At 40.9% G+C, this 15,020-nt stretch overlaps 2 protein-coding genes across 18 annotated transcripts in view; one reads left to right on the forward strand and one right to left on the reverse strand.

The window, feature by feature from the left end:
* Positions 1 to 15,020, forward strand: part of PPFIBP1 (PPFIB scaffold protein 1) — a 172,812-nt gene that overhangs the window by 68,459 nt on the left and 89,333 nt on the right. The gene's annotated exons all lie outside the window — the stretch shown is intronic.
* Positions 11,020 to 11,835, reverse strand: C1H12orf71 (chromosome 1 C12orf71 homolog). Its single transcript, XM_019736086.3, has one exon. The coding sequence runs from the start codon at positions 11,761 to 11,763 to the stop codon at positions 11,020 to 11,022; it is 744 nt and encodes a 247-aa protein (XP_019591645.3). The 5' UTR covers positions 11,764 to 11,835.

Genomic DNA, 15,020 nt, shown 5'->3' on the forward strand with positions numbered 1-15,020 from the left:
ATACAAGTTGTCATTGTATCATCAGCTTTCCTTGTTCCTATGCTTGGTTTAAATGTATTCCTTTACCTTATTGGTAGTAGTTATGTGCTTGGCTTTAGATACATAGGCCATTTGATACTGTGATATTAAGAGATTTTAGAAGAAAAGGTCATCAGCTGTCTTTCTGGGCTATTCTGGGCATTTTGCACCATATTTATTTTGGATCCAGCTTTTCTTGCCCTTGATTTCTGATTAGCTGTTCCTCCTTCTTGCTTTGGCCTCTCGTCTTGCTTGGAAGCTTTTCAAGGGATCTTTAACTGGATGCCTGTTTTGTTCAACAAATCAACACCATCTGAACCTCGGGAGGGAGTCAAGAAGACCCTGGATGGACCTCTCTGTTAATGCTGCGGGTCCTAGTGTATGGAATTCCTGGAGCATGGGAGCTGGCTTCCAGTACTCGTGGTACACTAATGTTTGGAGGTGTTTCCTCCTTGAGGAGGTTGAGTTTCACAAAGGGAAACATGTGTCCTGAGGCATTTTCAGAAATTTAGGATGTGATCTGGTGGGATTAAAATTGTCTTGTTGGGCCGGCCCCGTGGCTCAGGCGGTGGGAGCTCTGTGCTCCTAACTTCAAAGGCTGCTGGTTCAATTCCCACATGGGCCAGTGGGCTCTCAACCACAAGGTTGCCAGTTCAATTCCTCGAGTCCTGCAAGGGATGGTGGGCTCCGCTCCTGCAAGTAAGATTGAACATGGCACCTTGAGCTGAGCTGCCACTGAGCTCCCGGATGGCTCAGTTGGTTGGAGCATGCGTCCTCTCAACCACAAGGTTGCCGGTTGGACTCCCGCAAGGGATGGTGGGCTGCACCCCCCGCAACTAGCAACGGCAACTGGACCGGGAGCTGAGCTGCGCCCTCCACAACTAAGACTGAAAGGACAACAATTTGAAGTTGAACGGCACCCTCCACAACTAAGATTGAAAGTTCAACAACTTGACTTGGGGAAAAAAAAATTGTCTTGTTGTTTGTACATTTTTAGAAATTAAAGAGTGTATTATTTGCTTAGAAAAGTGGGCTTTTTGACTTTGGGGTCTAAATTGGTTTTGCCTGAAGTCGGGCACATCACACACCTGTCAGAGGCCTTGCACCCAGATTGGGCATCCCGTGTTGTTCGGGTAATTAAAAACCAAGTATCAGGCAGGAAATAAGTGGCCCTCAAGGAGTAGCAGAACTTCTAGCATAAGACCTTTCCCAGGAGACAGCAGGAACACCTCCGAACACCCATTTACACTGACCCACTGCAGCCCTTGGCTTGTTGACCTCTTCTCTTTCTTTCCCTTGTTTGTCAGCAGATCATCAAGCACTTCTTTGCAAAGCGGTACCTGAGTGATTCTAGAGGGACAGAAAATACTGGCTAATTCTACTGAGGAGTTGCAGGATCCAGAAAGTAATTTCTGTTTCCTCACTTTGTGGCCCTCCTTGAATCAATCCTCAGAAGGTAGAGCTGAAAAAAATCAGTGTGTTACAGCTGGTTCTTTGCACTCTTGAACTGATATAGTATAGTCGATTCTTGTTATTTTGTTGTAGTTATATTCTCTAAAGTCTCGGTGAATACTGAGTTAGTGAATATTGAGCCATTGCTCCTGGGTGGGGGGGGGGGGCAGGTTTAGGTTCCTGTGAATCTTTGTCACATTTTCTCAACTGATGAATACCTAACCTTGTTTCTGTTTATAGGCACATTATTTAATATTGTTGATTCATTCATGTTGAGTTCAGGATCACAGCACTGTAACTCATGCCTGATCAAGGCTTTTCTAACACATGCTGGGACCTCAGCTGGGACCGTATGCACGGGCAACTCAGTTTTTTTCCTACTCTGTGCATGTCTGTGAATGACCGTGAAAGCACCTCTAGTATTGATTTTAGGGTTATGAATAAATTTTAGTGAGTGAGCAAGCTCACAGATACCTACTGTCTAATGTATGCAAAGTAATCCCTTCATTGTAGCAGGAACCATCCTCAGCCCAGCTCTACAGTTCAGGTAGCAAGCTAATCGTTGAAGGTAGAAATGAGTTACCACATTTGTAAATGGCCTCATGTAAGATGGATATTGTCAAGGAGAACTAGTCCAATTAGAAATTCCTGTTGTCAAACAAATGACAGTTAACACTACCAGGATTAGAACATCTAGAGAATAGGAGCAATATCTTGTGTAGCCCTAAGTCCTTGGCATGAAGGATTATAATGGCCAGGACATAGTGGGACCTCAGCGAGTACATAAACACTAAATGAATGAATGAAAGAAAGAGTAAGGAGAAATGTTCTTGTGATGCCCTACAGTCCATTTCAGGGCACCTTAGGAGTCTGATGCATCTTTTCAGCTTAGAACATTTCCTGTCTACTGTATTCATTAAATTAACTCATGTAAATGCTTACTAATTGTCAAAAACAGTAGTGTCTCGGAACTGGTGCAGCATGGAGGGTATCAGAGCTGGGCCTGGGAAGTACTGAAGTACACCTTCTGCTTCAGCTAAACTGGACTGGTCATTGTTTTCAAGGCATGCCTTGTAGGACTTCTGGCCTTAGCATAGGCTGTTCCCTCTGCCAGTCTCCTCCTTCCTTCTCCCAGGTCTTCCTTGCAGCTGTAGCTCAAATTACTGTCTTTGTGCTGTGTCTGGTGAAATGCATGCCTCCCCCACCAGTATGAAGGGTCTATTAGTCTCATCTCTGTGCAGCCTCTAGCATGTTAATGTTCAGTAAATGTATTTGAATCAGTGAATGAATCTAAACTTCTGGACAGTGTAGAAATGTGAAGGCTCTAAAATAATGTTTTTTAAATAAAAAAGGGAATAGAATATCAGTTTCTGAGTACAGACAAGTAGAAAGATGTGGCTGTTCTTTTGTTAATTAGCTTTGTCTGTTGTATACAACTCAGGTTTTCCACCCAGGGAACATCTACTCTGTGCTATGCTCCCTGGCCCACAATGTAAACATCCAGGGACTAGACTTAATTAAAGCAGAAGCTAGTTAAATTTTATATGAGAGGAAATTCAATTTCAGATATTATCAATTTAATTATTTCCTGCAGATTAACCATTTATTTCACCCAGGATTTATCATGGAGCTTCTGTGTACAAGAAACAGGGCCAGGGGCTTTGGAGCATAAAAGATAAGCAGAACACAGGAGCTTTTGTCTAGTAAGAGACAAAGACACGGAAGCACAGTTCTATAAAAGAGGATTAAAATATGTACTTACTACAGTTAGTGCTATGGTAGCACAAAGGAAGGTGAGATGATTTCCAGCCTGCTCAGTTCTGTAGAAGCACTTGAATTTGACCTGAGACTTGAAGGGTCATTTGGAAGTAGGTAGTAGCAGGGCAAACTGAAGAAGTAACATGATTAGGGCCGTTCCAAGGAGAGGGAACAGTATAAGCAAAGGCACTGAGGCAGGAACGTATAGGAAGCAACAGCAGGGACAAGTACTGCAAGGAGGTGACGGTCAAGAGGGGAGCACGGCAAAATAAGACTGGACAAGTACATCAGGATCCTACTGTAGAGAGATTTGATGGCATTCTGCTTGGACTAAATTCTGTAGTCATTAGGAGCCATGGCAGATTTTTAAAACAAGGAAGTACATGATCAGCAACTCGCAGCAGCTAAAATTTGTAAGTGCTTACTGTATGCCAAGCACTTATACAAAATCCTCACCACAACACTTTCAGGTTAGTACTATTAGTATAACATTTTATAGATTGAAAGCCCAGAGAGGTTAAGTAACTTTCCCAGGATCCACAGCAAACCAGTGGTAGACCTTGGATTGGAAGCCAGGAAGTCTTCTTTAAGAACTTGTGTTTTGAACCTAGGATTGAAGGGAGGATTCAGGGATACTGAACTTTATGACTTGTTTGCAAAGTGTTTAGTAAATAACGAGTATGAATGTGTGCATTTGTTTAAGAAAAAATCTACAGCTTTAATTATATAAGGAGTATGCACCAAAAAAGATTAATAAAGACTGTAGTATCACCCTCTTTTGCTCTCAGAAGTCCTCCAGTATGTTCAATGCATTATGCAGTGACTTTATGCTTATGCTGCTGCTTAGGTTGGAAGAAGCAGAGCAATCTGGCACCACTCAAAAAGAAATGTCAAAACAACTTGCAGGAATTAGTATTATAAATGGCAAGCTGTTCCTGATTTGTGAGAAACAGAGAAAATGAGAAGTTTTTTTGAAGGTAAACATGAGATAGCTGGGCCTTGAAACTTGTGATAATTTGAGGGCAGAGAGGCTATTTTATCTCTCCATTGGGCAAAAAGTATTCTTTTAAATTTCAACAAAAGCGAAATAAACTCCTGAAATCTGAAATGTTTTTGAAAAATGCCTAGATGCCAATCTGCTTTCAACTGGACCAACTTGTTTTTGTACAGTTAGAGGGACTTATGGGATGAACATTTAGTAACCCATGAGACCGAAAATTTCTTGCAGCTGTTGGTGAATCCAAAGGCCGTTGGCAGGATGAATGAATGAATGCAGATTAAGAATTGCCCAGGTTATATCATTTGAGAAATCAAAACAATACCCTAGTTTTGTTTACAGTAAAAATTTTCATGTTTTAAATTATATACATCTTTTAAGGTATTTCTATCACAAGTTATAGCAAATGTAATACTTTATTTTAATAGTAGAGATCTGATTTCTTGCTTACTGGAGTGTTTCTTGATATTGTTCTTATCTTTGCTTTCCCATTTTCTCTCTAGTTTATATTTTTTTCCTGGACCATTTCAAAATATCTCATGTACAGTCCATAGTCAGATCTTTCCAACTGTTAAAAAAACCTTCTATTATAGTTTTGTAGATGTGATCAAGGATTCAATCAAGGATTATAAATAGCTATTGGTGTTTCTTTAGTTTTTTTGTTTTTTATGAACTGTCTTATCTCTCTGCCTTTTTTGTTTTTTCTTATTTGGTAGTTTATGATGTTAACATGTTCGAAAAGTCTAAGACAGTTATCTGGAAGTATGTCTTTCAAGCTGGGTTCATCTGATTTGGTTTCCTAATGATTAGATTTAGGTTGAACATTGCTAGCTAGAATATACTGCTTCTCCTCAGAAGGTACATATGATGTTGGTTAAGCTTAATTTAATCACTTGGTTAATAAGTTGGTGTTCACTGGACCTCTCCATTGTAAAGGTACCTAATCTCCTTGATAACTGATAAGTAATCTGTGGGGTAATTCTTGGAGACCTTAAGCATATCTTGTTCTCAGTCAGTCATTCACTGAGAGGTTTTAGGATTCATTTTTAATCCTAATGTGAATCAGTTGTCATGCTGGTGGTTGTAATATAGTGCTCACTGAATTTTTGAAGTCACTTTACTGGAGAAAAATTTTCCTTTATATCCCCATCTCTGTTTGGGGTGGGGGGGGGGAAGAAATCTAGTCCCCATAGACAGATGGCAGAGGAGTAGATGAAGGTGAAACTGAAAAACAACTGTCCAAATATATGTTAATATTTAAAATATGCAAAGTGTTTTCTTTTACCTTGTGAGTGTGTGTGTAGGAAAGTTCCGGGACAGTTTTGGGGATTTGCACTTAAATAATAAATCTTTACTGATGTAGATGAGGAAAAACAAATTGCCATTCTTACTTCCTTCTACACCAAGAGAATTCAATAATAATGAGATAAATTTTCCCTTAACAACCACAATCTAAAAAGGTATTTGATGTTTGTCGTAGTACTTGAAAATGACTCGGAAGCAGTCCTTTGTAAGGCATATTAGATTGACATCCAATGGGCATCAAAACCATGGAATCCTTTTGCAAGGGGGGATAATAACAGAAATTGTTTAGTAGGGGGATTTCTTCATTTAGGCTTATAATCCTTTTGGGAATTTATCCTAAGTCTTTTTATACTTAGTCTGCTCCTGACTGGCTCACTCAGTGACTCCCTGGCATCTGATGAAGATCTTATTTCACTTTTGAAAACAGAGAGTTCTCTTTGTTGGGGTATGAAGGAGTAGTAGGAAAAAGGTTGACTTCAGGCAATGCAATATAAAACCCACCCATTCATCTTGAATTTAGAGAGTGTCCTTCATGCCACATAAGTTTCCCCACTTGCCATTCATAATGAAAAGATGTTTATTTTTGAAGCACTTAACTATCCATCCTACCTAAACAAAACAGTTCTTAAATATTGGGGTAAGGACCTTACCAGGCAGTCTTTATTTATACCGTGTTGCCCCGAAAATAAGACCTAGCCGGACAATCTGTTCTAATGTGTCTTTTAGAGCAAAAATTAATGTAAGACCTGGTCTTATTTTACTATAATATAAGATGATCTTATATAATACAGTACAATACAATACAAGATAATAATAATATAATATGATATGATACCGGATATCATATCATATCACATGACATGACATGATATGATATGATATGATATGATATGATATGATACTGGGTATAATATAATGTAATACCGGGTTTTATAATAATTTTTGCTCCAAAAGACGCATTAGAGCTGATTGTCCGGCTAGGTCTTATTTTCGGGAAACATGGTAATTTGCTTCCTTTTTCTTTTCATTATTTTGGAAGAGGATTTTGAACACTATTTTTGTGATAGGTAGACCTGGACCTGTGCATCCTCCAAAACCATACATTTTCACATTGTATCCTTTAAGTCTGGAAAACTAATTTTCCTCTGTTTTGCTGGCATGGTACGTTAATGCACCATTTTCTCATTGGGATCCTGCTGAGTAAGAATATAGGCTTCGCGTGGGGTGGTCTATAAAATTTACGGTAGCCTATTCCAATTCTGTGTTTGGCGAGAGCTGAATACTCCCTCCATTTACGTGGTAAGTTTTTACACTGTAGTTCTGGCTTATATTACTGTGTTGTTGTAGATTCTAGAAGGTGATTATTTAGGGCAATTCCTCCCTGATCAAGAAGCTGAGCTTTACGGGTTTCAAGGTTGAGCAATTCACTTGAATGATTTTAGTTTTCATTCTTGAGACAGTGGATCCCCAAACTTACTGGTTAATTAGATTAGCACGTGCCTGGTGAGTACGATACTTCTATGAGAGGCTTGATGTTACAATAGAGCTCGTGCCTATGACCACCACCAGTTCTCAGTCCTGTTGATGTGTTAGTGGGCCCCCCCCAGGCCCAGTCCCATGTATGTGACACAAAGCAGAGAACCTGCTCATAGTTGGCATGCAGCTAATAGCTTTGCAGTATATTTGAAACCGTAATGAAGAAAGGACGTACTGAGATATGTGTATTTCCTGTTTTTAAACATTTGACTCGCTTTCTGAGATGTAGCATAACAACTCCAAAGGATATTTAGAATTCTAATTCTTTTTTTTTTTTTTTTTTTTTTTTAAGATTTTATTGGGGAAGGGGAACAGGACTTTATTGGGGAACAGTGTCTACTTCCGGGACTTTTCCAAGTCAAGTTGTTGTCCTTTCAATCTTAGTTGTGGAGAGCGCAGATCAGCTCCAGGTCCAGTTGCTGTTGTTAGTTGCAGGGGGCACAGCCCACCATCCTTTGCTGGAGTAGAACCGGCACCATTGTGGTTGAGAGCCTGTGCTCCAGCCAACTGAGCCATCTGGCACTGGCCCATGTAGGAATTGAACCAGCAGCCTTCGGCATTAGGAGCATGGAGCTCCAACCGCCTGAGCCACTGGGCTAGCCTAGAATTCTAATTCTTCACAAAGAATATTTCTTGTAAAGGTTTGTAAATTACATGACTTGAATCTTAGCGGTAGGTTCATTCCTGTCAAGCAGGTTTGGACAACACTGAAAAATAAACATCAGTATGTCAGGAATCTTACTAATGAACCAGGCTTGTTCTTTAGTGTGGGCAAGCTTTAAACATAGTTCATTTTAGTTCAGATTTTTCTTGTGCTTGACATATTATCAGACAAAGAATTAAAATAACAGTAAAACTCTGGCTACACGTGACATGATAGAAGGAGATGTCCTCTTTCTTGTAGGCATACTTAGTGTCTAGTCTAAAGCAACATTAAAGCTCCATGTATATTTGTTAAATTAAATTTGAAAATTAGTTGCTAAATTCCTCAGGTCCTAGGTTTTTCAGTCTGTAGGCCACCACCTCATTTGACCTTTCACAGATTGTCATTTTCTCTTCTTCCTGCCCTGCCCCCAATTCTGACTTCAAGCAGTGTATTTAAGGAAAAAAATTCAGAGAAATAGGATATATTCAAATCATTTAAAAAAGTATACAGAGACAGAGACTGTACCTGAGACCATTAGGATCTTACAGTAAAAGGGAACTAAGACCTGGTGTTTGCCCTCAAGAGATCAGAGTCCAGTACAGGTGAAGTAGTAAAGATAGCTGAAATGTACAAGTCACCGTGTGAGTGTGGCAGGGTCGGGACTGGGGGACAGTTGAAGGAAGGGCATAGTCAACTTTACCTGGAAAGATCAGTCTTGGCCTCATATGAACCCTAGAGTGCAATCTTCCAGTTCCCCAGGCAATGGGGAGACTTGAGAAGGCAGGTTGTGGGGGTGGGATTCTCCAGGGAATGGAAAGGGTAATTGTGTGTTTTGTGTGTTGGTCCTTATGAGAAGCAAGAATGTCCTGCTGGAGAATCTGGTGAGTATAGAGTAAAAGAAGACCTGGGAGAAGAAGAGAGCAAGGCACTGTGAACGTAGCTACGTCGCTGTGGTGGATATGCCACAGTTTGGGAAGGAAGTGCATAGGGGGCGCTCTGGAAGGAAGTGAATGAACATTGTGGAACAAGTGTGATAATGGGACTCGAAGCGTTGAAGTCAAAGAGCAAGTGAAGGAGGATGTTCCAGTGAACTAGTCGAATGGGAAGATGTTCTGAGAAAGGTAGGTACAGTGAGGACTCTGGCTGTGAAGACACTCAGGGTGTGTGACCAGGAGCATATATAGTTAAGAGGGCCTCTCCTTGCATCTCCTCCCCCTCATTGTGTTATCTTTCCTTGGGCAGTATCATCTCCACTGTCTCTCACATATAAGCAGCCGAAGTTGTACACCTTAACTCCATACTAGTTTATCCAGTGGCTTAAAGTCTTTCACCTTAAACTAACCACAGTTGTAACTCAAGGAAACTCTTATATGAAACCTTTTAAAATCAACCTTCTTTAGTATCCAGTGTGTACCTCATAAGACTGTATTCTTACCCATACCCTTTTATAGTCATATGTTTACATGGCTTTATCTCTTATATAATAAACCACTTGAGCCCAAAGATTGATTTTTTATTTTTATTTTTGGTAAGTCAGGAAAGTATGTGGCACTCCTATGCACTAAATATTTGTGGAAGGAAGGACGGAAGAGAAGAAGGAAGGGGATGAGGGAATTGAAATTGAGGGAGGGAAGGAATTTGAGACCAAAGAATCGTATGCTTTACCACATGAACTCTGAAGGTTGTATGGGATGGTAGCAAAGGTGAAGAAGAAGAGCTCTTGAGTAAGGAGGATGGTAGTGGGAGGTGAGTTAGTAACACTAACGGAGAGATCAGAGCAAGAAGGGTGAGTACATACAGCCGTCTTCAAAGAAGTTGATATTTAGAAGAAAGTTTAATGACAATTATGAAGGAACTTCAGAGGGCATATTGGGGAATGGGCTGGGAGAGCACTCGGTTGAGTCAAGATCTAAAACCCATAACTTGGTAAATATTGCTTCTATGTGGGGAATATTTCAATGAGAATTGACTCTTAAACTCTCACTCTTGGATGTCCCTTGGTTCAAGGCTTCCCGGGAAAGTAATAGCAACAACAATAATAAAATTTGTGAAGGGCTTATATTATCTCATTGATTGTCACAGCAACCCTATGAGGTATGTGATATCGTTCTTATCTCATGAATGAGGAAAGTTAAGCTTAGAGTGGTTAAGTAGCATTTCCAATCCTCACATTCTTCCTAAGTGGGCCACTTATTTTATAGCCAAGGCAACACATGCTAGAACTAGTCAGGTCCCCTAGGTACAGAACTGCTGAAACCCTGCCAATGGAAGCACTTCCTGAGTGACTCAGTACCCGCTGCCACTTGCTTGAGCCTCAGAAGTTCAACTAAAACCATACTGCCAACCTGGGAATCTGATGGGTTGTGCTACAGCCTTCTGAAAACGGGGATTTCGGTTAATTATAAAATAGCGTAAAATACAATAAAAAGAGGAGAGAGGAGAGAAAAAGAACACCATGTTAGGTGTTAAAATTCCCAAAGAATATGTTTTAGTCTTCTAGATAACCTGTATACTTTCAGCCTGAGTCAAGATGGTGAGCTGGAAGAGGAAGACATAGATAACAGGGATATGTTTTTTGTTTATTGGAAAAAAATTAACTCACAGGGATTGTAGAATAGAGGCTATCAGAAAGTTAAAAATTCTGGCGCTACAGTGTATCCTAATTCGGGGGATTCTTGAGGTTGGATTCTTGTGCTTCTGTGAGAGAGTCTTTTCTTTTGTGTCAGCCGATGGGGGTACTCTGTGGCCTTCTCAGGGTGCTGTCTTCCCCCAAATGAGGGGAGGACATGCTGCCTTAGCCAGCGGAAGACCCACCTGAAGTTCAGACAGGAGAGGGCTTGTGTATTGGAATGGCTGTCCTCTGGCAGATCTGACGAGACTGAGGAGGTCTCTGTAGTGCTTGTCCTTCGGCTGCCAGTTGCCTGGCTTATCGTCTGCCACGTAATGAATGATGAGTTAGATATGTGTAGTCTGGACAACATGGGATCAATACTTACCCATTTGTTGGACTCAAATCCTTTTACCAAAAGTAACCCAACTGTAAATGCAAGTTTCAAAGCTCACTAATTCTCTCTCTCTCTCTCTCTCTCTCTCTCTCTCTCTCTCTCTCTCTCTCTCTCTCTCACACACACACACACACACACACTTTTTTTTTTTTTTTTGTCATAATTGTTAGCCTTCACTTATCCTCTTTTCTCCCTTAGTGCTCCTTGATAATTTCCGTCCAACTCCTCCCCAACCCCTTTCCTTGCTGTTACCCTCCTCCCACCCCTGTCCGTGTTGAGACACCCAGGGGGCCTGCCCTCCTTCATAGCAGGTAGCAGTGCTCTATGTGTTCTGCTCCGGCCCCTCTACTAGGCTTGTCCCCTGCTTGCCTGTGAGGCATCTCTGTCCTCACCTTGGCAAGTTCATAGTCCTGAAGCCTTGGAGGAATCTGTGGAAATTGGATGACGTCTTCATATTCTGGTCGGTTGAACTTGGGCGAATCTTGACAAGTATCATGTTCTTGATGACTGACTTGAGCTGTATCTGGAGGGGAGCTGCTGGGCAGCTGGAAATTCTCCTTGTGAGCAGATTCAGGGAACACAGATTCATCATCTTCATCATCTTTCTGATTTTGTAAAACGTTTTCAAGCCATTGCACCAGACCATCCAGTTTGCTAAGAGTCAGTTGTGTCTTCTCTTTGGGATCCAGGTCTATCCACTGGTTGTCTCCATGTAGACCCCAATTAGTGATGGAATCTGAATGGTTAGAGCCCATATCAATATCCCAGGCCAGGGTGATGCTTAGTTTGCAAAACTGTTCTGGGTTGTCCTGAATTTGGTCTTGTCTCCCCAGGAGTCTCCCTATACTCTTGGTCCGCCATGTCCCTTGGATAGGAGGAACTAAATGGACTGAGGGACCCTTGGAAGACATGTCTTCACAGGAGATTGTGTGCTCACAGGAGAAGGTGTCCTCACAGGGGTAATAACCCACAGAGAGGCTCAGGTTTGATGCGGAGCTGCACTCCTCAGTGTCAGCACGGCCGCTGCTGGAGAATGAGTCTGCCATGGAATTCACAGGCTTAAATGGTCTCCTTCATCTTAGGAATCTTCCAAAGAAAGAAAAAAATAGATGGGATTGGTGAGAAGAAGAGGGGGGTGTTGGTACTTAAGCAATAACACTATCCATTCCTTTCTCTATTTTGACCCATCTCACTCTGATAGAAGTTCATCCTATTTTGCAGTCTCTATTGAAGGGCAAAAGAGCCCCCTCCTTTTAAAAACCTGTTTCTTTGTATAACAACCCTCCCTACTAAGCATCTCCATCTGATGCCTCACGTCATCCATCTTACTCCAGTTAAAAGAAGTTGTATTATAAAAGAAAAATGAACATTGTATACAATTTGAAAAATATGAAAAAGTATAAAGATGAAAATTAATATATCTACGATCCCATTACCCAGAGATAGTGATAAGCATTATTAAAACATTTTGGTGGGTTTCCTTACAACCTTTAAAAAAATATGTACATGTATTTATACATGTATATTTATACAGATACACACATTCTCATACATACGTGGATATGAATGTCACATCAGTTGAAACAGATTGTTATATTTTATTGCATAACCTGCAATAAATATGTACATGGCTAGTCTGTCATTCTTAACCACTTTCTTATTAATGTCCATTAGGTGGTGGTTATTGTTTTAATAAATAAATCTCCTGTAAACCCCTTGTCAATAAATTTTTTTCTCCCTTTATATTCTGATATGTGTATTTAATGGATCAAAGATCACAAATATGTTAAAGTCTCCTGATAGTTGATACCAAATTGCTTTCCAGAAAGGTTGCAATCATTTAGATGCCCATCCTCCCACCCTCTGATGGCACTTTTTTGTCCAACTTTTTCTATGATGTAAGTAGGTTGGGGGCAGCGGAAGGTGAATACATACATACGCGCACACGCACACACGCATGCATACATGTGCACGTTGCAGATTCTGTCATTCTCTGCTCCGGTGGCTGCCCATATAAACTGGGGATGTTCAAAATCCTTCAGATCCCGAATCTGAGTGGCTAAAAGTCCAACTGCCAGAAGCCTGTGTTCTGGGACAGTTGGTTACCGTGGCAACACAAGGACCCAAGTTATAGTCAGAAACATGGAAATGTCAAAAAGGGATGGAAAGCTACAAGAGCTATCCATTGCTTGCAAAGTAATCTGTACCCATACCATCCTGGGCTGAAGAGGACCCCTCTTGAGGGCTGAAGGACCAAGGCAGTGGTGGTTACTTCCATCTTGTCATGTGGGTCTCTAAGATGGTTCCTATTTTAAGGGAATTTAGAGCCTATTTGGTGAGATGGACATAAACAGTCTAATATAAGACAAAGTGCAGCAACAGAGCTTCAGAATAACATCATGGGAGAGCAAAAGGAGGTGCTTCGTGCAGCCAGGGTTGAGATTGGGTTAGGGGTATCAGGAAAAGCCTCCTGGAGGAGACTGCTTCTGATCTGCATGTTTATGGGGGAGTGGAAGTTAGTGAGGTAAAATGGGTGGGGTAGAGCTGGTGGAAGAGTGACTTGCAGGCAGTGGGGACAGCATAAGTAAGGACACCAAGGTGAGAAACAGCCAATTGTGTGGAGAGATCAAGCGGGGGTCAGTGAGATCATGGAAGCCCTTCCACCCATGTTAGAGAACTTGAATTTTATCCTATAAGCTTGTAGCTGGATGGTATTGTTCATTTATCAGGCACTCTTCCATGTAATTCAAAGTATATTGAACTATTTGACTTGGTTAAAACAAAATAAAGCTTCCAGTGGACTTGGCAGCCTGAATGTTATTGGTTGGCTTTAAAGAGAATGGAATCAATAGGTTTGCACTAGGTTAAGCAATGAATGGGAGAGGAAGTAGGAACAGTGAATACAGACTATACTTTAGGAGTGTCTGAATGAGAAAGTGAGAGGAGGAAATAGAGTTAAGGTTAGTTTCCACCCCCACCCCCAAATGAAAAAGGTAAGGAGTCAATACAGGGGGAGAGGTTCAAAATATAAAAGGTTGGCTGCTTCGCCTGGAGAACGTGAGGGTAGGATCCATGGCATGGGCAGATCCATGGGTTGGTTGTAATAAAAGGAGTATGTTATTCCATGACATTAGACGGAAAAACGTGAAGATGGATATGGAAACATTTGGAGAAATGCATCGTTTGTTAAGTACCACTATTTTCTTCTTTGAGTTTTCCAGCTTGGATTCTGCCTTATTCCTGAGGTGAAACCTGCATTTTTTTTTTTTTTTTTTTAATATACCAATTCTGTAACTGGATCTCTGTCCTTGTTCTCCCTGTTCTCCAAGCTCTTCAATAACATAAAATGCCGTGGTCCCACTGGAATTGGAGCTTTGCTTGTTTTTCTTCTTCCTCTGGGCATCCCTGCTGCTCACCAAACCTTCTCTCTTCCAGGCTGCCCTTCCTTTAGCCACTGTCATTTACTCTTCCTTTCCCAATGACATCATGAAATGATTGGGGGATCTGTCAGATCATAGCTCCCCAGACATATAGTCTGGTCACTTTGCATTCACTGCCATAATGTTCTCAGTGGTTACTTCATGGGTAAAGGTGGTAAATCTTTCATTGTTCCCAGACATGCGATTCTGAAGACAAATGTGGGTCCTTACGTAGGATTGAAGGCTCTCAGTCGAGTAGACTAAACCAAAAAACCCTTTTGTATGAGAAAATTACTGTGGCCAGTGTAGTTATAGCAACCTCCAGTCTGGTCTAAACTGAGGCTATGGGACACTGTTTCTAGGTCAATTCAGTTATTCTCAGGAAGGGAGTAGGGCATCCACTCAGAGTTTCCTAGGGATGGAATGTGTGTGTACTTTGAAAAAGCATATTCTTAAATTAACATTGCTTAGATTTGCTTTTGGTCACATTTAAAAAATTTTCAAGTTTCAAATAGCATTAAAAGAAACCATGAGGTTTTTATATTTATCAAAAAGAAGCATGGCTTTAAACACACACACAACACACACACACAGACACACCCACACCCACAGACACACACACACACACACACACACGAAAAGGGAAAAAGCCGAGAAACACTATTCTGACTTAAAGGAACCTCATCTCATTGGAATCTATCAATTACTTAAAATCTTTTCCAGATATTTTCCTGTCTTTATTTTCATTAAATGATATTACATTTAAAGTTTCCTATGACTCTCAGATTTCAGATTTTTCACTGTTGTACCGGTTTAAATTTCTAGGTGCTATTAAATAAGACTGTTTTAGGTGGCTTTGGTTCAGGAGTTACCATGGTGTGATG

Source organism: Rhinolophus sinicus, chromosome 1 (assembly GCF_057876585.1).
Source record: "Rhinolophus sinicus isolate RSI-liver-muscle chromosome 1, RSI-T2T, whole genome shotgun sequence".
Lineage (NCBI taxonomy): Eukaryota > Metazoa > Chordata > Mammalia > Chiroptera > Rhinolophidae > Rhinolophus > Rhinolophus sinicus.